Below are 25,194 nucleotides of genomic sequence, written 5' to 3'. Positions count from 1 at the left end.
AAATGTTGAGAATGAAGATCTTAACAAGAAAAGTTTTGCTATGCATTGTGGGTAACGGAAGCTATAGCTAACGTAGCATTTCTCCTAATTGAGTCTAGATTGGGGAAGTCCTCGGAGAAATGAGAAATCTTCAGCATCCTCCTTCCAATTGTATATTCGCTAAGCCTACATCAGTTGTTTGAACTACAAAGCAGTGTAAATTTCTAATCCGATTTCAAAACGGTCAGTATGTTGTATACTAGATTCCTCTGTTACATTTCCACCTCCAGCTGCCTTTCGCTTTAGCGTTGAGGTGATTATGACACACGGTGGCGATGTCATCCGCTATCTTAACACAAGTAATTATCCTTTCGCTGCCTACTCCGTCAATGCCAGTTTCTGGTTGTCGGCCATTTTAACAGTAATGACAGATGTTGCTCAGAGGGTTGGTTATGGATGAAAGGAGGATTGATTGGAAGACGTATTTCCAAGCGAATCAGCCTAAGTTCATTAAAGTATAGTTTCCGCTACATTTTGAGCGGCAAAGAGGGAGGGAAGTCGGCCAAACGTGGGAGGAGTTCTTTTATTAAGTTGTTCAAGTTAATTGCAACTAGCTTTTCAACGCTAATACCCACCCGCCTTCTGTGTAGCTGATGGAATGGTGTTTGTCCGCGTATAAACTTAATCATGGAGTATTTACGAACTTGGAGTGTTTTTCGACAAGTAAGAGCTTTAAACTTTGATAAATTCAAAGGTCAAGAGAAGTATGTTTTAAGATGTCGACTATTCACTTGAAAATAACTTTGTTATTCGTTTGTGTTCCGAAAATTAGCAGGAATATGCTACAGATTATTTCTGAATATTTATTTTGACACAAATGCGTGAAAGTAATTTTACCATCTTTACAAGTGTGAGAACACAGTGATGTCATCATTCAATTGAGGGAAAAAAACGTGGATTGGTTGTATATATGTGACCTCAATATTATATGAGGTGTAATGAAAAAGTAACGAGATTGATTTTGTTTTTTTCCTGTTAACCTGTTTTTTTTTCGGTTGGTGATATGCAGTATCTGAAGAACATTCTACTCCTGTAGATAAGGCGATATTTTTGAATTGGTTCTGATTGTGGAAAGTCTTCAAAATCAGTGTATTCTTAGCTCATGGAACAACACTGAAACAAGTCAATTAGTGAAAAAATGAAATAAATAAATAAACGAAGTTAAAAATGAATCTTTCACAAAGTTCTTATCTTTAACTTAACTCGTGCATTTATAGTATACCTTCCTTCCGCGTACACATATTCGTATGCACTCATTGTACTGTAGAATGCAGCCCAATCAAAGCGTCTGAGATGAACTCTGTATGATCTCAATAATAAATGGTAATACGAAACATAAGAAACGGTTAGCCAGAAAACCGACAAAGGAATAAACAGAGGAGTTCTGAAAAGTGTGGTGAATCAACGGACTCTCTCCACAGCTGAAGGTTTTGCTATTATCTTCGTACCGAAACCTACGATCTCAATTTTCATGAAGATGACTTATTACGTTGTAAGCCAAACAATACTGTTCGAGTTCTGCGATGGGAGATCACAACGACTGACAGCAGTCCTCAGTAGACCATGGACCATAGAGCCAAAATTAACCTGAGTATTAAATATAACGAAGATGTTATGGTGTGGAAATAGCAAGTCTGCTTCGAATGGGATTCCTTGTCGTAATGTCCTGTGTCCCATTTCCGCAGATCTGTCGTCACAATCCTTGATGTATGACCTAGCTATACCAAAGTTAAGATACAAAATCTTTGTGTGAACCAGCGAGAAATGAAATCAATTAAGTCAAAAATCCTGTTTCCATTTATCAACCGTTGATGGACATCTGTTTTCGTAGCCAAAGACGTATTTAAGGTTTGCACAAATAAAGTGCTTGTGAAACTCTTAGGTGCCTGTGTGATATTTTGCCAAATAGGGGAATGGAATTGGTTGAAATTATAGCAGGGACAACTAGACATAGTGAATTAGAAACTTTTATGCAGATGTAGGTAAACGTCACTTACGCAGCGTATATGCAAAATACTTGGTCACGTGCGTCACCACGTGTTCTAGGCAACTATTTACGAATGCTGCTGGTCAATCATTGTCAATAGTCTTTGATCCCAATGGGAAAAAAAGAAAGGATCTCTCGGTGTTCGATAAAGGGAGTATTGTGGGTACCTGTCTGGTTGGACCACGATTTTGAAAATAGCAGAGCTGAAAGGCTTCTCAGACGGTGAGATATACCGGGTGTTTAATCAGTTGTAAAATAAGACGCATTGCTTGTCTAAGAAGCTTAACTGTGTTCCTAAGACAGTTTGTGAGAAACGAAATCGTCGTCGTCTGAGAAGGCTTGTACGGACAAACAGAATGTCCTACAGCAATTGATCAAAGCATATCTCACCGAACTATGTGTGGGGAATCGAAGAGGAACATTGTATTAAAAAGAAGTTTCCAATTCAATAGCCGATATGTGGACAACAATAATAAGTATCCTAGGACATGTCAATGGATAATAAGACAATATGTGTTTTCAGAACCATGATCAACAGTTTCAATATCAGCCACGAAGCTTTCCTTCTTATTTGATTTCAGATGATGCATTGTGGGTAGGCAGTTCTTTGGAGATTTGCAAATTCAGACTCGATTGTCTAACCAGAACACTAGCATGCTCTGTTAGGACTTGCTTTCATTATTCCAAACTTCACAACAAGGAATAATGTACATCAATAATAAATCTCATATAAAGAGCGGTCTGTTTATCTGTCCACTGTACAAATTTACAGTGAGGAACTTACTGCAAATTTGTCCGGACATATAAAAATACAGAGTCAGCTTTAAGATTCTTCGAGTCAGACGTGCAGGCCCTTAGGTTCCGACAGATTAAAAAAAAAAGTTCTTATTTCTATTAAATTTTAAGGGACTAGCAAGCAAATGCTGATTTGCTCTGGACCTTTTCCCTCCCCGTAGAATCGTCTATGAGTATATCATAAGACATTCAAAGCATGTACTTAGATCGTGCTTAAAAGAAGACGTGCCAGTTAGAACTCGTCTTATATGATGGCTTGGAAATCCCACTCGTACAAACTTTAGAAACTTTTAAAAGTACGTGTATATTCTATTTGGTTAGGATTATCCAGAGCCTTTTTTATTGTAAAAAAATCGTGTGTCAGTGGAGTTCCCCTGAACATAGAAAATTCAAACTATCGGTGATGTATGAGTATGGGAGTAATCGCCCAAGGATTTTAATCGATATTCTTAACATTTAATATTTGGATGTTTCTCAGCAGATAAAATTTTTCCTGCAAGAAAAGGAGAAATATATAAATAAATAAATCTCGAACTAGTGATTTAGATTATCCAGACATTTACGAAGCTAAATGATTGTACTAAAAATTCATAGGGATGTATGGGTGGGTTGGGATTGTGAGGGTATATAATCGACCCTTCTTGTACGGGATCGGTTCCTGTTTTGGAACTAGGCGAAGCCAAGAAAGTGGCATGAAAAATCACGGAAATAGATTGCATGCAAGAGCATTGCTAGATGCGGTGTAAGCAAGAAAACAGATGCTATAATGTTCTGTAGATAAAAAAGAACAGACAAGTGCTATTTGTAAAAAAACACATATCCGAATAAGAGAGAAAAAAAGTGAAACAAAATCTACTATATTAATCCCACATTTTACGACTAGAACTACCTGTTCTGATGAGACAATCTCGCCTTTATTTTCTCTGCTTTAAAATCAATCTTACTATCATATGATTATTAGTATTTACACTAAGCCATTGATCTTCAAATAGAAAATGTAATCCCCAAGATATCGTTTAAACTCTAGTCCATCCCCCCCCCCTTAAGGCTTCCCTGCTTTTCAACGATCAGTTTTCAAAGGAGACTTCTGTGTCAATCACGCATCGTTATTTCATGCCGTTGAAATCAGTCTTCCGCTGTCTGACCCTGTTTACGATATCACGCAAGCATTTATTCAACCAACCAACCTTTGAAAACAGTTACTTTCTTCTTCTCTCTTTCCAAGTTAGTCTCCAATTTCTTCGCTGCAACACACACACACACACACACACACACACACACACACACACACACACACACACACACACACACACACACACACACACACACACACACACACACACACACACACACACACACACACACACAAACTTTCACCACTAAAGTTACAGCTTACTTGCTTTCCTGTTACCAGAGACTCTTTTTTTTTTTTTGTTTTTTTTTTTTGTTATAAGATGCGTTTCAACTTACTGGTGATGTTATGGTAGTTGATCTCTTGATTTTTATTTTTTTTTTGGCTTTAAATCTTCTATTTTCTGTTTCCTTCCATAAATATCGAATACGTGCACTAAAATATTTTGATCTGTTTCGTTACTGATGCGTAATGCTAACATCAACAGAAGCAGCCTTGTATCCAACTATGGTGTAAACATCTTGATACAGATGTAAAAGGATGATATTCGAGCTTTTGTAGGTGTTACGACCATTTTTCAAATCTCTTCTGGCTTCCAATGGTCTCTAGACGGAATATTGCGAGATTTATTTCTGTCAGCTACTAAGTACTCCATCGAGGAGTTGTACGTTGAGAAATATAACAGGATTTAGTAGGAATCTGTTCTTATAAAAGACATAAGTCTACCAGATAATAATTTATTGTGAATAACTGCCGAGACAAAAGGAAGACAACAGTAAGGGATTATTCGCTTACTGTGTAAATAATGATACTATTTGTTCCAGCACGCAAGTCTGTATTTCGTTTGTTGTTTGTTCCGTGATATGAGAGGCAAAGATAAATATCTGTAGGCTTATAAAGTTCTCAGAGGACTGGATGTTATTCTTCCAATACATGTCCTCGAAAAGAGGATACAAGTGGTTTTAAAACAGCTGGAAGGGATGTGCAATTGATAATGGACCTGAAAATTATGCAACGATAATTACATGATGCACATTGATTATTTGTTCAATTATATGTGTTTAAAGGTCGATAGAAATGTCATCATTTATAAAATCCTCTGACACCTGTTTGTTCCCAGTAGGAGTATGCAACATTTTTAGCTCTAACTTAATGGAAGTCGGTAGACGGTTTCCATCTTTTCATCATTTCTGCAGCCGAGTATGTTTTGCGGCGTGGTAGATGAAGAGAGATGTTCCTAAACCTAATCAATATTTATTTGTATCTGCTGGTGTGTATGGGTGCAGTTCATGAACGGTTTCGCTTGGGTGAGAGATTAAACACCGTAGTTTATTCCCGAAGGAGGAAAAAATATCTAGTTGCTTGGAAAAGAGATCGACTAATCCTCTGGAATTGGTTGAAAAAAAAATGGTTGTTGATTGGAATCAGACCTGTAATGGTATTTCTTTTGCAGACCTATCATCGTGTAAATTGTCATGAGGATAAGACACTGAGATTTTCCTTATGGTTTACACATATAGACCATCAAAATATTAGAATTGGTTTCTCCATCATGACAATTCTCCTGCTCACTCCGCTTTGTCTGCACAGAAAGTTCTAGAACTACTTTTTTTGTTTAGCAACCTCCTTAATTCTCAAAAGAGTTTATGTCATCATTATCATAAAAAGATGCGAGTTTTAATTATAAGTTTCAAATCAGAATTTTTTGTGTGTGTGTGTGTGTGCTGTCTAATGGAAAAACCATCGTTTCCAGGAGAAAAATACACGCTACCTTTCACAGATAGTGGTAAGTTACAACTTACTGTAACTTACCTTCATTTGAAAGGATGAAGATTCCTCTTATCACAGATGGCATTCGAACCCAAGTATTTTCATCCAAAAAGCATAGTCGATACAGCCTGCAGAACTGCTCTAAAAACAGTAAAAATAAAAAAAAGAATCTGAAATATGTGGCCTCTACTAAGAGGTACATAAGATAGTAACACGTATTAGCTTGAATTCTGAAATAAATATTTCATCTTGTTTGTATGGTCTTTTCTATTTTCTTTTTTTTAATCAACTTAATCATGTTATTAGCTTGCTTACTTAAGTTATAAAAGGGTTAAAACAATTACATTATTTTATAAAAATTAAAGTGCTCATGGTATTATTAAAGGGTCATCAAAAATTTATGAGTCGCTCCCTTTCTCTCTCAATAAATCTTTGACGTTCCACTGATATTTAAGAATGAAGGTACAGTAGCCCTAGTACCCATAACGAAATATTCATGGCCTGAACAAGGACATGATTAAATGAATGCCGCTGTGCATTATGGGTATTTACTGAAACGGATTTAATGCAATTACTTTTAGTGATATTAACCTCTCGTTCTCTTCCACGGTATTTATCTCTGCTTTTTTTTTCATTTCCTTAAACATCAACTTAAAATCTTAACTAGAAAACTATTTTTTTTTCACCCTAAAACTTTACTTGACGCATGACAAGTTTTATATTTCTGTTTTAAAAGTGCTATAAACTGTAAAATAAAAACTATCGTTGCGTGGAAATATTTTATCGTCAGCCACTATCTGTGAACTGCAAAGTTATATATTTTGCGATGAACTAAATCTTTCCCAAAGCTGTTGCATAACACGGTAGATCTCATAAAAGAATTTTCTCGTCCTTATCGTTCGTAATATTCAGCAATGATTCGGTTTCTTCCCCTGTGCCCCCCCTCCGATTGCAGAAGCTATGACGCCAAACTAGAGAGAGAGAGAGAGAGAGAGAGAGAGAGAGAGTTTCCCCCCTAGGAGAATCTCTTGTGCAAGGCAGTAATGAGTCTGCCCAGGTTTCCAAGTTCCGTGAAAGGCGAAATATCAGAATCTCCAATCATCCTAGTTAATTTATTTCCAAATTACCGCAGCCTTTTACTTTACAGTGCCTCTAGTGGAAAATTTAAGAATAAATTAGGCGCCGAGCTTTCATAATTCCCTAATTTTATTATCAGAAAAAATAATATATTATCTACAAGGTTTTTATGCAAACATTAAAAAAGCGTTTGCAGTTCATTAATCTATCTAGCATCCAAATAAATAAATTTATCGAACGAAGAAGAGAGAAAATATGATAAAATAATTCACCACCACAACGAGATTTTGATCAAAAATGATCGTGACTGAAGCTATCAAAATCAAAATTCATTCTCAGATTTAGTGGACGGGCGCTATTCCCTTCGAAATACATTTTTGTTGCTTCCAGAGACACCAATTTGCTGGAAGGATTATTTAAAATTAAATTTGGAGTTTCGCTAATAATCTTTTTAGTCTCATTTTGTTTATTTTTTAACAAAGAAAACAGCATTAGTTGAATTTAATGCGCAGGCGCATTGTAATGGTGAAGTTCTCTGTTAAAATTTCTAGAGATGTAGTAAAATTCAAACTCCATAGGAACGAAACGTATTCAAATGAAGTACCTACTTGTATTCATTTGTAGCTGTTGATGAGTTGAATCGGGACTCATCATTATTGAATATTCGTCCATCTTTAAAACGCTAGCATCATCGAATAAATTTTTATGCCTACATTTTTCATCAGTCCATGCTAACAATAATTATGCTGTTTTTTGTTGTTTACACAATAAGAACCTTGTCCCAGATTGGTATAGTTCACCAGAAAGATAAATTGTCTTATTTATAATACGAGATCAAAATATATTCATCTCTAGAACGAAAGCATTTTAATTTTTAATTTTTTCTCCTCTGTTAAATATTTCTTTGTTTCTCTTAAAGATCCTCAGACACTACTTAACGGTTTTTTTTTTAATTGGATTTTAAAATGAAGAAAACTCCTTGCTTCGTTACTGGTACGTTGTTTACATGAAAACCCTTTCTGGATGTCTCAGCAGTTTAAACAATCTCGCTAACAAGTACTGTAATTATCTGAATATTTTTTCCGAATTATCCCAAGATTAATGATATAAAAATGAAAGAAACCCTATGTTTTCTGATTAGATATGTTAAACTACAGCTGGCTTGGTTATCTGAATTCTAATTGAGTTAAGTTCTTTTTTAGCTACAGAAGTTGCAGCAGAAAAATCTGCTATTCATATTCATATTTAAAATGAAAACTAATTTATGTATTTAGCATTTGATGATATATTAATGTCATGTCATCTGTGCAATGCACAAAATATTGCTAATGAAAAACCGAACAGAAATAAAAGTAATTTTGGTTTTCTTTCCAGGATACGAAGCCATCCAAATCACACGTCTTTCAGTGCCTAGATGGGTAGAAAATGGAACGCAAGATTCAGTGACATTGGACTGTGAATATGAATATTCAGACAAGGACGACAAACTAGTGGTAAAGTGGTATATAGATAATGATCCCAATCCTATCTATCAATGGATAACAGAACATGGGACCAGATCTGTGTCGGAAAAAATTTATGAGAATTTTAACTGGAATTATTCCGTTTCACCTTCTGACAACTTTACTCGCTTTCGTGCCCTAAACATTATTCGCCCCACTACGAAGCATAGCGGGAAATATTCATGCACTGTAGTGTCTTTGCATAGTCAAGATGTAGCAGAACAAGTCATGACTGTGTATGGTAATGATACAGTTTATTTGATTTTAGAAAATTTTCTAATATTTGTGTAGGTTTTTATTCTGTGTAATTATGGAAGTATAGCAAAAAAAAAAAAAAGATCCATTGTAAAATAAATGATATATTTTGAGGGGGAAAAAAGGTAGATATGTAGCATTGTTTTCGTATTTTCCCTCGTATTATACAATTAACAGAACTGTACTGTGGAGACATGCGACATGATCCGTAAGTAGTTTACACACACACACACACACACACACACACACACACACACACACACACACACACACACACACACACACACACACACACACACACACACATGGAATTCCGGGCATCGACTACAACACGACTCTGTACTAAAACAACGAGAACCGAGACTCGCAACATGGGTTTCACATGTACGACTGCAATATGGAAGCCCTGATTACAGGAACCAACCTGCAGCGTCGTCTTCAGTGGGTAAAGAGCGTGTACAGTGGGACGTAAAGGCTTGTAAAGCTGTGTTATGGAGCGACGAATCACGCTACATCGTCTACCGAGCAGATGGACGAGTGTAGGTTTGGCAGATGCCCTGTGAACGTCACTTACCAGAATGAGTAAACCCAACTATGACATCGGAGGTGGAGGTTTGATGGTATGGTTCAGCTTTTTCATGGTTTGCCCTCCGATCCTCTGTTTGTGGTGCCACGAACATTGAACTCAGTGATGTACCTGAATATTCTGGACAATGCAATGCTTCCTAATTTGTGGCGTTTCTACAGAACTGACCATTGTCTCTTTCAGCATGACAATGCTCCGGGTCATAAATCTGATGCTGTAACTGCGTGGTTTTGGGGACACGAACGTCACCACACTTGACTGGTCTTCACAGAGCCCTGATTTCAACCCTATTGAACATCTGTTGGATGAAATGGAGCGTCGAATGATGTTAAGGGACGTCGTCCCCACAACAGCCCAGAATCTTATTACATGCTTACAGGAAGAATGGTTCAGAATTCAAATCGATCGCAATCGTACGCTTGTGGAAACTAAGCTCCGTAGGATTGCTGCAGTCATCGCAGCGAAAGGAGGTCCTACGTCTTATAAAGGTGGGCACTACCTTTATCACACTGATGTCCATTGGTTTCTTTCGAATCAGTGTATACATTATGCTGACAAAAGTATTTGGACACTTACTTGTGGTCAAAAAATGCGTTTTGATTTCATTTCTACTACCGCGTGGAATTACTTTTTGGCCTAATGGCAGTAGCTACCCTTTGGGGCATGCTTTCAACGAATTTGTGATTTTGCAACAGGAATAGTCTTCCGTTTCTCGCTCAAAGCTACCCCATTGCTGATGCTGATCACAGCCGCCCTGGTCTGGAGAAATGCGGTGTTTTAATTCGTCCCAAAGGTGTTCCATTTGGTTAAAGTCTGGACTCTGAGCCGGCTAGTCCAACACTTTAATGTAGTTTTATGGAAACCAGTCTCGGACGTGCAGTGCAGTATGGCATTGAGCACTGTCGTGCTGAATCATGCGGAGGATTACTTCCGAAGCGCTTCCACAACTTTAGAAGCATGCCTTGTCCAGAAAGTCATCTGACCTTCATGGTTTTTGGGCACGTCCTTCAATGGACCAAGCCCCATCCAACTGAAACACACCCATACCAAACGATAGTTGGAATGATGCAGTCCTACTGGAATCGTTCCCCTGGTAATCTCCAGATCCAAATACAACCATCAAAGTGAAACACGTGGAAGCGAGATTCGTCACTCCACAGACCCTTTTCCAATCATCTACGGTCTAGGAACGGTGTGAAAGACACCAGTCCAAACGTTGTATGGAATTGAGGGGGGTTAGAAGTAGTTGTATGGCTTGTTCTCAGCAACTCTGCTGTCGTAACCTAAGGCATGCACTCTCTGCAGAGAGTTCAGAAAGGTTTATTGCTGACAACGTTTTCCAGGTTGACTACGAAGTCGCTGATGACGTGTGCAGGATAGGGAGAAAAACGAGAACTGGAGGGTGGATTTCCGAGTGTGGACTATGAGGATAGGTGGAACGAATGATGGTAGGATGGATGTGATTGTACGGTTACTCTTGCTTAGAATACGGGTTTATTTATTTGTTTAGAGTATGATGATACAGATAAATAAGAAGGGGAAAAAAAGAAATATGTATTGTATTAAAATTAATTTTCGTATAAAGATTTGGCCCATTATTACATTTGAAAGTTGCTAATGTAGACTGCGTTCTGGAAATGTACATCTAGTGTGCAAGGAAATAAGAATAGATCAGTGTTTTAAGTGAAACGAAACAACCAGAAAAACATAACCTATACAGGTTCTTACACACATGCAGCAATCTTCATTACATAAAATGAATATGCATACAGTATGCATACTGTATGTATGTACGAGTATATTGTTGCAGCAACATTCCATCGTATCTAACTCATGGTCGGTGTGTTCCCAAGGCTTCTCTGAAGTGATTACTTAAATCAAACATGAAAACAAACAACTCCAAAGATGAGGAATCTGCTTACTTTAAACACAATAGATTAATTACGAGAACTCCACTAACAAAGAATGAGTAGCGCCACCTTTTGGAGGTCTTCCATAACTGAATTATTGAGTACGAAAAAACCAGATGTCTATGAATTAAAAAAAAAGACCAGAAATCCAGGATAAAGTGGATTGTTTTGAATAAAAATAAAGATAGAAAGCACTTTCGTAAACATAAATGATAACTCCCAAGTTCTTCAGATGCCCACTGTTGTCATTAGCTATTATAGTCTCAATTTCCATAGTTAGTATCTGCCTTTTCAATCTTCCAGCGAAAAGCATTCTGCCTTGTCAACTCCGAGGGAAACTTGCATTAAGTGTGGATAGATAGAACAAACATACGAACATTGCCGAGAATATTTTGAAAACTTCTTCTTGACATGGTTTAATTAACAGAAATAATGAGCCTGTCGTGAAATACTCTTCTAGGGTATTCAATTAGATTTTCCCATGAGTTTCTGCGGGGCTAGTTGCTTTCAACAGTAATTAACCTCCCGCATCCTTTATAGATATGACAGAATGACAACAATCTGAGTATACGAGGACTCTCTTGCAACTTTTCCACCCAACTTTTCAACAATGCAACAAGAAGCTACGCATACAACGTCAATGACAGGAGCGAACTGTAAATGTTTGTCTTGCCAAGAAAATCATCATTGTTGATTTCATCTAGAGTCGAAGTTCTTTGCCAACCCTCCTTCCCACCCACCCCCATACACGCACATTCTATTCTGTAAACATATTGTAGTTGACGAAAGACACGATTATTCTTCGAGTAACTTTGAAAACTCAGTAAGGAAAACTTAAACTTAGAGGTGAACTCCTTAATTGAAAAATAATAAACTTGACATAATTAATTAGGAAATAGTTTTGAGAAAAATAACAATCGATGAAATTGCTAAAGATATTAGGTTTTATTCTTTTCGGTTTATTTATGTTATTTCTAGATAATTCAATTTTTGCATATTAAAGTACTTTGCGGTCTTTTAAAAGAATTAACTAGGGTTAAATTAAAGTTTTAGTTATGACACCAGGTTTACATAAGTGCTTAGTTAAACCTAGTTTTGAAAAGAGGCTTAGCTAAAGCTAATTATGAAACGAGGCTTAGGCTAAACCAAGTCTCGTTTCATAATTAGACTTATAAGCCTACATAAGTAAGACTCCTTTTGAAAAGAGGCCTAGTTAAGCCTAATTAGGCTTAACTAGGCCTCTTTTCAAAAGGAGTCTTACTTATGTAGGCTTATAAGTCTAATTATGAAGGAATCCTTCATTTAACTGCTTTAAGTTTATTTTTCCGAGTTAAGACTTTTACTTGTCTATTAATCATAAGAGCTTAACTAAACCTAATTTAATAAGAAAAGGCCAATTAAATAGGCTTAAGGGTATTTTTTAAAATAAAGATTAATTACTGACACAACTATTTTAAAAAGTATAAAAATCGCCTGACGAAAATTACTATAAAAATAACTAAAATAGAAGGGTTTGAAGCACTCTAGGGGGTTGGATAAGACAGACTTGACGTGGTTGGATTCCAAAATAGTGATAATAAGATAACCGTAGGAAGCAACCGTAAAACAGTGGCATGACATTCATTCTTGCGTGTAGCCTGAAATGGCAGTGGCAAAGAAAAAAAAAAGTTCCAAGTGTGTCTGCTCCATGACGGGAATACAGAAACAACCACCGAACAGCAACAGAATTTAAAGTATGTCTTTTATTGCTTTTCCGATGGGCCCACCAGCATCGCTATCACATCATGCAGCGCTAATAAAAATATGTAGTGCTCAGGTTTGGACATGCTTTCCGCAAATGGTAACATTTTATTTTATTTTTTTTATCGAATTTTCGATATGGTTGTTCATTCACATTATCGCTTATATATATATATATATATATATATATATATATATATATATATATATATATATATATATATATATATATATATATATATATATATATATTTTTTTTTTTTTTTTTTTATTATAGGAGCTCAAAATGAACGTTTAGCTCTGAATTATACAGGTTCAGTTAATGAGAATTTATTTTATTTTTTTTTCACCTTCTCTCTTTCCTTTTCCTTTTCATTTCTCTCTTTTTTTCTCCATTGTTGATCCTCTCCCCGTTTTGTTTTTACTTCTCCTATCTATCTTCTTCTATCTCCTCCTCATGTTCCTTTTTTTTTCTTGTTCTTTCTTGCTTACTTATTTCTTCATTTTCTTTCCGTTTTGTTTATTTCTACTCTCTATTTTCCTGCAATCGATTCACTCTTGCTTTGTTTTTACTTTTTTTTGTAACTATCGTTCTTTTCTCCACTTGTTTCTGTCCCACAGAAGACGTTCCTTTTGCGTGCGTGCGTGCGTGTGTACAAAGTACCCCAGTATTTGCATATCCTCCGGTAATACATACTGCCATCAGAAAGTATCAAGGCACTTCTCTATCGCAAAGAGATACCTGTCAGACAGTCGAGTAGGACTCCCAATCGTGCATCACCTGAGGAGGCTTCGTGCATTCGGTCGAGAGACCTAACGGCAATGCAGTAGTAGATTCACTTACCGCTGGGGAATCTCGGTGATACCAACTTTTTTAGAAAGTGCAATCAACAATAATCTACTCACTGACTGGTTATTTCCTTAGGCTCACATGATTAAAACATTTCTTTTGCACCGAAGTATTCTCAACATATCTCCATCTGTGTTTATAAATGTGTGCCAGAGGCATTAACACATAATTAGTAATTATTTGTCAAAAGTCCACTTGTTTTCTAGAGAGCAGCGCTGTTTGGAGTGCAATTAATATCGATACGCCATCTGTCGGAAGTTTGATTAACTTCGTTTTGCTGTGTAATGCATCGCAGCATTTCCCATCATCACAGACTTGATTCCCAAGGCCAACATTTTGGCAGTTTAGCTTAATATTTAGGAATTTAATATTACACTTGCAGAACTTTATTAATTGCCTATATTTCCGTCCAAACAGGCTGAAAATTGACACAACCCTCATAACATCGAGGGAGAAATGAAGCTTGAATAAACACCCTCTTACGTTATAACCGAGGTGCTACATAATTAGATTCTTGCTACTCTTAACGTCCTCCCATCCTTTAGTTTACCGTCGAGCGAACATAGTGGCGCCCTCTATATCCGAAAGGTATGTGACTTGAAAATAACGGATGGAAAAGGTATTCAGGAGGAGGGTTAAAAGGGGGAACAACGGGAGGAATATATCCTTGTGCCAATGCACCAGCTGTTGCAGCTTCGCTGACAAGGAAAGGGCATGTTTTACAGGGACGAAACCAAGCAAGTGATCGCCTTCCTTTTAATCCAGGCTGGAGCGGAGAGAAAGGTTTAAGGAATGCAATGGAAAAGATTTGCTTGCGTATAGAACGAGAAAAATCATCGCATTTTTTTGAACAAAAAAAAAAATCTAAGTAATGTATCTTACTGGAGATTTGAAATCCAACATGAAAGGCAAATGGAACAAAAGGAATTATGGGATTTTGACGCGTTTGCTATCCAAGAATATTGGTTTTGAAATCAACATTTTTTGGAACATCTACTGCGCATGACTGTCATTTTCAACCTAAATTTCATCGATTTGCTAAATGTGGTTCTTATATTTATTATTTAACACGAGGTTATATTAATTTTTAAATGTTATTGTTGATCAAAATTAACATTAAAAATTATCATCCTGATTATTCATGCTAGCAAAACATTTTTTTTTAAATGTAGGATAAGTTTTATTTAAACGTAAATTTTATGAAAGCTTGCAACTGAATTTTATGTATTGCTTAATGCCATGTTCTTTTCAGCTCCTGCCAAAGATGTTTCCTTCAACTACACGAGAATGAGTGGAAAGACTTTAAGTTTGTCCTGCGAAGCTGATGGCATCTACCCTCTTCCTGAAATCCAACTTTTTCAGATGGGGCCCACAGATGTCGATCCCAGACTAATAGAAGATCCCGAGCTGAGTGTTTCTGGTCTTGATGATGATGACGATGACGACGACAACGATGATAATAAAAATGGAAAGGATGATGATGATGATGATGACGATGACGATAAAGACAATGCAGCTGCCAATGGTAAAAATCAAAATGACAAAAATTCATCTAAGGACGCTCAACAAATAGGAAGAATAACAAACGAGATGAACAACAACGAAGAGGAAGATGAAGAGGAAGAAGATGCAGGAGAAGAGGAAAATAAGGACACAGAAGATGCGGAGGAGGAGGAGGAAGAGGAAGAAACTGAAAATGGAAAGAGTAGTAATAATGAAAATGGCAATGGACATGAAGAAGAAAACGGTGAAAAAAGTAAAACTGTCAATAAACATGACGATGATGAAAGTCAGGAAATGTATACGGTGAGAGCGACGATTATTTTGCACGAAAGTGAACTATCGCACGAAGGACTCACATTTTTCGATTGCAACATTAAACTGCCTGGCACATCGTACAATTACAGCAAACGAATTGCCTACATACCTCGTAAGTAAGCTTTCTACATAACATTTGTACATAACATGCCTGACCTTACACCAGGTAGAAGAAATTAATTCGAATAAGTTTTTCTTGCCCTTTTTAACGATACAAACATGTCACTAATGACGTATTTATATCGTTAGAATACTAACGTGTTTAATTTTAATAACCAGTTTTCTTTGCTCAAACAATAATAATAATGTATTTATTAAAATAAGTGATTTAACAGCTAATCATCTTTTATATATCATTAGCATTTAATGACTGAATCTCAAATGAAAGTCTAACAAATTAACCACCCGTTATGTGCTAGTGAAGAGTTGAAAACCAACCCCAACTTACCAACGATTATAATGAAACTTGGAGACTTAGGCTCACAAACCAATAATGAATCCTGTTTCCAAATTGTTTTGTTTTTCAGGATTGTAGGAGTGCATACACAACGGTATAAAAGAGAAATATAAACATTCTTATTGTAGTTGCATGCCAATAAAATCTCATAAAGTGACTTTTTTTTTAAAGACCAATTGGCATTAAAGTGCTTCAGAACGTTTTACGACTGGCACCTCTCCAAGCAAACCACAATCACATTTGGTTTTAGATACAAATTTCAACATAAAGAATAATAAAAACAGAGAAATGTTGAGTGAAACACTGTAACTGATTGATAAGAAACGCATACTAGCTATATACGAGATTGTGTGCCATTACAAAATATTTACTTGTGTATTAACTTGCAAATCCTTGTCCGAATGAGAACATTCATAGAGAAGGTGAAATATTTCTATTTGCACAACCTGAAGACGGTAGACTGTTTCTATTAAATGTTAGGCACAAGCAACATTGCAACAATTTACGGAAGCGGGATAGGCTGAGTTGCTGAAGAGAAGGCGTTGGATTTTGAGGTGAGTAGAAATAAAGTGAACATTGAGCAGCATGATCAGATTGTCACTGAAGACTGGAGATTGTGGGGGGGGGGGAGAATCGTTTCTGAATGTAAATTCATTTAAAAATTGTATGGATTTTTGCGGTAGATATATTTATCAAGAATTTATATGGCGATTTTATAAGCAAACACAGAAATCTTAAAAAGTTTCTCTCTAAACTGGACTAGTCTAATCACAGAATGTTGATTCGTTTAGCATTTGATTTTCAGTAAAAGAATAAAAATTCTCCTTTTTTCCTCAAACTACTGTTGCAGATGTGGCGGTAGTATGAAAAGGGCATTATCATGTATAAGGGTTTCTGAAGATAATTTGGGCGATTTTATTCAAACAGCAAACGTTTGAATAAATACACAGACCTGTCAATATAAATGAAGGATACTGGTTTAACATCTATCAAGCAATTTTAGTGAGCTATATCCAAAAATTTATCCGCTTATAAAATGAAGTTTTGATCCATATTATTCTGTTTTTTTATTCACTTTTTTTGAAAAATTTCATAGGATTTATTCATTACTATTCTTTCGTTTAAATTGTAAAACAGAATAACAAAACAAAACTTTATAATCTTCATAAGATTATTTAAGGTGAACTTTATAGACATTTATAATACGTAAGTATTACTTACGTATTATAAATGAATCTTCGAATTTTTTTTTTTTTTTATTTGTGAGGGAGAAAGAGGACAACTCGTGTGAAACCAATCTCACAGTCATAATCTTCTCCACTCTCACCTATCCGTTTATTTTTATTTTTTTACTCACATATTTAACACATAAATATATACACATTTATACGTTAGCATATAGTATATCAGACGATGCCGTTTAACCCTACATGAACTTTTCGAGACTGGGGAAGGGGGGAGAAAATCAGCTCAATCCTTAGCCATTTATACACCGTTTTGCCAAGACTGTCAATGATTTTAATTGGCATCCGGGAAAGACAGTATGGCAGACAACTACCGCCATCTTGTGGCGTGCCTAACCCTATCACTGTATATTATTATCTGAAATAGTGTGAGTTTTATATTCGATTTTTGTTTTTAGTGGCGGGATTAAAAAATCGTGTTTCCGGGCAGGAAAACTGAATTCATCGTACCAGGTTTTCACTAAATCGGGAACCGGTCGAAGAAAAGCTTAAAAAAATTCCTGTGGTTGACAAATAGAATGTAATATTTACGTTACATTTTTCATAATAATTTACGATAGAATAAATAACAGCAACAAGTGATAATTAAAACACGCGCGCGCGCGCGCGCGTGTGTGTGTGTGTGTGAATGTCATATCTCATAGCATTCTCAAAGAATGCTCATACATTCGTTGTAAATATTCTAACATTTTCTTATGTAATTCATGTAATATTTACGTTACAAAGATGATTGAAAGGTTCCAGATGCACTCGCCTTCATAAATTCTCTTTCTCTAACAAAGTGAGAGAGAGAGAGAGAGAGAGAGATGCATTAACTGCCTCAATTCTTTCTATCCAAACAGCTTTGTAAAGGTGAATAATAGAGTTGTGCTTTTTTGTTTCTAGTCACCTCTTAAATATTAGTTCCATTTCTCTCTCTCTCTCTCTCTCACTTTCTCCAGACTAATGTTCTCGCTAATTAGGGATTAAGTTTTTTAATGTTCTTAGAAGGAATGTCACAAGTTACTAATTGCTTCCTCCAACTTAAACGTCTTTATTTTAAAGCGAACAGAGCTCAACGTTTCATAACAGTTGCGTTGACTTATTTCCACCACCTAGAAAAGTTGCTAACTTAGTCCCATTTTTACAATGTCATTCAGTTTTAATAGCGTTGCTAATTGCATGCTTTAGAAAAGGCATTTAATAAGAGACTGAAAAGGACTACAGTCTAAAGAGATGGAAAGAAAAAAAAAAACAGTTTACAATTATTAGAATAATAGCATATAGTTGACAAATTTGGATAGAAATTTATGACAGCTTAAAATGTCCTAATTTAACATTTTCAGACACTCATTTAATAAGATTTTCAGACACAATTGATAGGAGATTATTTCTGAATTTTATTGCAAAGAAATAAATACTAATAAATACTAATAGATTAAATTTCATTGTTCGTACAATGTTTATATCGGTTCTTCACGCGCATGTTTATTTCAGTTCTTCACGTGTTTGTATATTTTAGTTCTTCACGCGTATGTTTATTTCGGTTCTTCACGCGCATGTTTATTTCAGTTCTTCACGCGCATGTTTATTTCAGTTCTTTCCAACAATAAAGTTTGTTTTATTTGTTGTAAAGCACTCAAAGTGTATGTTAATTTCATTTTTAGCTAACAATGAATTATTTTTATGATTATTTCTTTAAAACACTCCATTAGTTGTGCAAAAGAATTTTCTCAGAATAATAAAGCTGATACCTTTCACAAGTACTAGAATTGCGCCATAAATCGTGTTTTTTTTTTCTTTTATTCTTTTTAGAAGTAGCACTTTGGCGCAATCATTCTTTGTGAAATACAAGTTAAGTCCAAAGAAAAGAAGAGTCAGTTAAAACAATGTCACCCTTGAAAAGTCTAGAAAGCCAGGCTCGCAAAATCTTATTAAAAGTGATTTCTTCCCCTCAGGCCACAAGAGCCCATTCACTTTCTCTTCGACAGTTCAGAGATTTAAAACGTGTTCCGTTGAAAATCTCCCCAGAGGGCGTTTTCTCAATAACAACACACCAGAGCAACTACCTCCTGCAACGAATCAAATCACTGCATCTCGGCAAATGCCACACGTCCGTGATTTTTCTAACGTTTTGTGTCTCAGCTAGAGAAATAAAGTTTAACTAATCAATACATAGTAAGTTGAACTCTTTGCTTCCCTAAATACCATAAAAATGGTACTTAGTTTAAAGATAAACATTGCCAAGCATGCATCTATCGTCGCTTCGGATCCTAATGCGAGTTAATAAGTTTAATAAACTACGTGGAAATGGTACTAAGTCCGAACGAGCAACAGTTCGTCCCTCAGACTACATTTTAAGAATTAGATTAGGGGATGACGGGAGAAAAAGTCTTAAAAACTAAGTGGCGTGATTTCTGTAAACTTCAGTTAAAGAGAAAAACGGAAAAATGCGAAAGCGTCCGCAATTATCCGGAGATTTGAACCAACATCGTTAAATATTTACCGAATAAGTGTTTCTCAGATAGGTAAGAGGAAGGGGGCTAAAAACTATGAACTCTTCAAAAATATAAATTAAAAAAAAGTTCTTGTTATGCATTCCGATTAAATCCTCTTGAAAAATTCTTTTAGTGGCAAATTTCGTTTTTCTTATTTGCGTTAGGACTTACCGGATGTATTCCAACACTTTGGTTGTCGGACTGCATTTTAAGTAACCTTATTACCAACGTTTCGAGATGTGATCAGAGTTCATTTTCAAATCACTGTTGTAATTTGGATGGGCTCTATGTAAAATGTTATTTGGTTCGACAAGAAGTTTTTTTCGTACTTACCTTGTCATCTATCGAGATGGACTGCCTTGATCAACAGAAATCGATAAGTATTTTCATTTGCTTCTCCAATACCTTAAGAAGAGACAGTAATCCAATTTGTTGGTTTAAAAAAAAGGCTGGAAAATAAATGTGAACATCAGTGGCCTCGTGTGCCCTGCAAAAGTTCTCGTCAATTTGATCGTATGCATTGGCGTGCGTCAGCAGAAAAGTTTCCGGGGGGGGGGTGAGCTTGGAGACAAATAATTACATCAATAAACGTCTTTTAGCTTTTTTATGTAATTATTTGTCGATGTAAACTATAAATACATTAGTTTCATTTTGCATCGATTTTAATGATCTTTACTTCTTGGGGAAAAAAAAAGGTATTCAGAATTACTAGTTTTTAGTACAATTTCATATATAAAAAAATTGACCAGCATATTTTATTAAACATCAGCTCATTAATTAATCCTAAATTATATTATTTCATTTAAAAGCCAAAAAAAATCATAAAACTAACGAGTAACATAATATTGAATTACATACACTTACCTTTTAAAAATGTATTTTTCTGTTTAAATTTGTCTCAGTATAAACTTCCAATTCACTCAGTGACTCACTAGACACAGAGGACAAACTAAATGGTCACTGTTCACAAATCAGAAAAAGTCTAAACATGAATAAGTGAATTTATGATGGCATAATTAAAAAAAAAATTATGAAGAGAGAGAGAGAGAGTATTGCAGAAATAAATATGGTTTAATGGAGCAGCAAATCATTTCGTAAAATTTGTTGCCTATGTTATTTGTATTTCTCTGGTTTGTGTATATTTCGCTCCGTTTTCCAAGAATTTTCTTTTGTTTACTGAGACTCAGTATACATAACACCCGATCATTATCGGAATTATCCACACTTTCAAGAATCCTACATTCATCATATATTTTTTTTAAGTATCAGCGGTTCTTCTGTCTTATCAATCTCACATATGCTGGTATTTTGTTGTAGATCAACACCGTCTTATAATATACAGAATATTCAGTTTTATTCAGGAATAGATATTTTTTAATGTCTGTTGTTTCCGAAGACTACAATAAAATGTCTCTATACCGTTAAAAAACTTTGCAACCTTAACAGATGCTATACTGCACAAGAAAAAGAAAAAAACAATTAGCATTTTTCTTCTAACATCCACTTTCAAATTTTCAGTTGCAAAAAACATGTGTAACAGCTGTTTGTAACACAGCCATCGGATATAGAAAGCGCTCAACTCATGACAAGTTTCAATTGGATTGGTTGACACAATAACCAATCACAGCCACTAGGTGCTGGTTGAGCTCAAAATGTTAGCTCACCCAGCCTCGCCTTCTCAGCGGTTTACAAATACTAAAACGTTAATTATTTGACCTGCTGCTCCCTCTTCACATCTTTTCAAAGGGCTCAAAGGTGTGTGCATTTTGAAAGCACACCCGGGCTATTAACGCGAATGTGACGCAATGTATACGCGTCGAAAAGTGACCTCTTCATGAAGCACTAATGCTTCGTTATCCTCGTGAAGAGGGCAATGAAGCATTAGTATATTGTGTTTAATTTTAGGACTCACGCAAAGTCTGCAAACAATTGGGGGAGTCTTTAACGGGAATAAATGCAAAAATTTAATATGGGTCATACTGATATTTCGTGGATGAGCACCGCACACCTAGCACACCCGGAATATTCGCCCCTGGTGTACATATAGATATCTCCTTCTTTCATTTATCATGATCAACACTTTGCACAGCAGCAACTTGAATTTAATTTTAATGTAGAATTATTCGTACTGAAAAACATACGAGCAATGAGTCCTTTTTTCCAGTCTACAGACGTTTAAAATACTCGAGATACTTTTTTTTTTAAGTTAACTGCACCAAAGAAGGATTGTTGACAATCTGTAATAAGTTTTTGGTGGGCCAAAGATTATAATTGGCTCAGTTTCGGATTTCTCCAGAGTAGGGTTCTTATATCTTATCCATCGGCTTTAACAGGCCTTTTAACTTTAACCCACAACTTTCGAAGCATTCTTCAATTTCGTAACCGAAATGCGAAGATAAGATGGTCAGCCTATACCTCTAAGTATTCATGACTGTAATCAATGTGCGTTCAGGGGACCGATTTGCCTGTTTGCGGGTGGAAAACTCCCAGATAAACTGGGGAGAAAAACCCTGCTGTCTAGACCCAAGACCGGCTAACTTGGCTATGTCTGAGAGAGAGATCCTTAAGCTCCTCACGTCGGCGACGGGAATCGAACCCGGGACACTCCTTTCCCAACCATATGGTTGCGAAGCGCATAGCCACTTGGCTAACCGCGCGGACCCAGAGTAGGGTTCGACTCCCTTCTATTGGTATGTGGAATTTTTATAAGGGTATATCAATTAATGATGAGTTAGCCAATTTCATATGAATCTAAGGTTTTTCTAGCGGCAAACTGACCACACACACACACACACACACAGAAAGATAATATTACATTTGCGTCCTGGTTTTAGTTGTCTTCACGTCATACTACATAACTACAATTCCTGCTTTAATCAAGATAGTGGTAGTGGTGTTACATCGGATGATTTATAGTTCAGCGGCTTTTTATCTTTAGATAATAATGGATCACTTCATTGTTTATTGATTGCGTTTTATTACTAATACATTTCCAAAGCTTTCTGGAAAGAGTTTCTAAAAGACCAATGTCACAATGAGACTTATAACTCGATTTACTCATTTGGTAAGCAAAGCTACAACCCGAACTTCATCATGACCACATGATAAACCAATATACTTTTCTTATTGGCAAAATCAAACTCTCTCTCTCTCTCTCTCCTTTAAAACGTAATGTTAGGAGCACTTAGAGTGGTATTGTTATCACACTTGGTTACATAAAAATATGATCTAGGTAAGGAAAGAATGAAGGAATATTTATACTAAAGCATCTCATAAATTAGTGTAAAATATGCCACCAAGATCGTGTGCTTAATGTAGGCCATAAACGTCCTGTTCAATGAAAAAAAAAAAAAACGTTGGTTATTTGAAGTAGTTTTTCCGGCTGATATTCAAGAGAACCCATATTCTATTCAGGTTCTTATGGAGAAATAGATCCGGAGAGAATTAAGATCTAGTTTCAGTCAAATTTACTTGCATTACAGGATTTAAGAAATGACAGGATGATCTTGCGATTAATGAGACTTTTGTTGGAAAAAATGTATCTTATGGGTTCGATTATTAGTTGAACAGTGAAGTTGGTTACATTAGAAGATGATCTAGGTAAAAGCAGAAAACACATACACACAAAAAAAAACAAAAAAAAACAGAAAAGCAGAACCAGTGAAGTCAGCGGTGCAACTTTTTTAGTTTTCTTGTAATTTATTTATTGCGTTTTTCGTCGAATACATCCTATAAAGAATCTAAGCAAAACATGAATAGCATGATTTACTGTATACAGCACCTTTCTTTTAATTATTTCATTTACTAATTAAAGTAAGACCATAAAACTCTCGGATTCCATTTGTATATGTTAAATATTTAACTTTTAATCTCTGATTTACGTAAAAATAATTAAAGAAGTTGCTGCGAAACTGTGTATGGAATTCACATCATATTATATACTCGGATTATTTTTTTCTTATTATTACCAATTTAATAATTTCCTTGTTAACCAAAAAAATCGTCGGAACTCAAGCCGTTAATCGGGGAATTTTTAATGTTCTTCATATTAGGAAAAGTATGGTTATTATCTTTGCTAATAACCATACTTGGCATTCATTTGATCGAAAAAATCAACGGAGCGATCAAAAATATTTCGTTATTTTCGATAGATCGGCTTAAATGTTTCTCTGGAGATGTTTTTTTTTCTTCTCCAAAATATTTAGGCAGATTACAAAGTAAATCTTGAGCTCCAGAGAAAAATTTCTTAAAGAGTCTTTCATGTAAGCGTATTTATACTCGAAAGCGATAGAAGGCAGGTAAACTCATTAAGAAGAATTCTTTCTGAGCTCTGATTAAATCGGATGCATCTTCCAATCGGCTTAGATAACTTTCGAGGCTCAATGGCATAAATCCTTTAGTTGGACGCCCTGCTAATGACGTTAGCGGAGTACAAAATATTAAATACATGCATTCTTGTTCAACATCCATGGCAATTGACGAAAGAATTTGTTTTTTTTTCTCTGTTGTTGTTCTTGTTATTTGTGGGATTATTTTCTTTGGCGTAATAATAACACATTGAGAATACTTACGTAACTGAGATGCAGCCAAACAATTTCATAAATGGGAAACAGCGACATCTGGTTGTCCTTAATGAAATTAATGACAGATTTTTCAATTATTAATAGTATTATTTTTTCCTTCGTGTTTTGTTCATTAATATTAATAAGCTATGCAAGGCAGTAGCCTCCTTCGATGTAACTTTCTCTTGTGAAGCAACACACACACAGACACACATACACACACACACACTGAAACAACAAAAAAGAATGCGATTTGTTTTGTTCTTTTTCTCGGTATTTTCATTTTTAATTCACATCGAAAAATTTACATATGTTGTGAACATTGGGAATGTGTCTGAAGTTAGAAAAATAATTTTCCTGCCTTTTCTTAATCTTCCCCATCCTTCAGCAGGTTCTGCAAATGTAATCAGAAAAGAAACGAGAGAGAGAGAGAGAGAGAGAGAGAGAGAGAGAGAGAGATGACGCATTCTAAATAGACTGCGTTATATTCCACAAGCAAGGGGTTAAGATCTCTTCTTTTATTTTATTTTATTTTTTTTACTTTGTCATTGCTGTCAACATCGCAGATTACAAAACCACCCTGTAACACTCTTAGCCTCAAAATTAGAAAGAACGAATCACATTTTACCATAGACTGGCAGCGAGATGAAAGAACACAGAATTTGTGATATATTTTAATTCACTTATCTCCACCAGCCACTCTTATGTGTGTGTGTGTGTGTGTGTGAGGCAAAGGAAAAATCGATGCTAACTACTACACCAACACTTTACCGTCTCTGGCGAAGACCACTTTATCAACAATGAGACTAGCTGTGCCATGTGACAGCCTTCTTTGGCGACCTCGCTGATCTGTTTCCTTGTCCCTTTCACTCTCTCGTCAAGTTTGTGTTTTAGACTCTACTGGCGAAAGAAAGAGAGAAAAACAGAGAGAATAATGGTGGGAATATAACTCGAGCGTTTGCGTGCCTACTGGAAAGAAGATTAAAAAAAAAT

The 25,194-nt window shown here is 35.7% G+C and overlaps 1 protein-coding gene across 1 annotated transcript in view; it reads left to right on the top strand.

Moving 5' to 3' along the window:
* The window catches only part of LOC150106742 (uncharacterized), a 347,960-nt gene that overhangs the window by 165,171 nt on the left and 157,595 nt on the right, over positions 1-25,194 (top strand). The window contains exons 2-3 of the mRNA XM_090393311.1: positions 8,175-8,543; positions 14,896-15,573. Of these exons, the coding sequence (XP_090249437.1) occupies positions 8,175-8,543; positions 14,896-15,573 (1,047 nt within the window). The remainder of the gene's footprint in view (positions 1-8,174; positions 8,544-14,895; positions 15,574-25,194) is intronic.

This window comes from Typopeltis vanoorti, chromosome 5, assembly GCF_054136105.1.
Source record: "Typopeltis vanoorti isolate ZY-2024b chromosome 5, IOZ_Tvanoo_1.0, whole genome shotgun sequence".
In the NCBI taxonomy this organism is placed as follows: Eukaryota; Metazoa; Arthropoda; class Arachnida; order Uropygi; family Thelyphonidae; genus Typopeltis; species Typopeltis vanoorti.
Note: the sequence above shows the minus strand (reverse complement) of the source record. Positions and strands in the feature narration are given on the sequence as shown.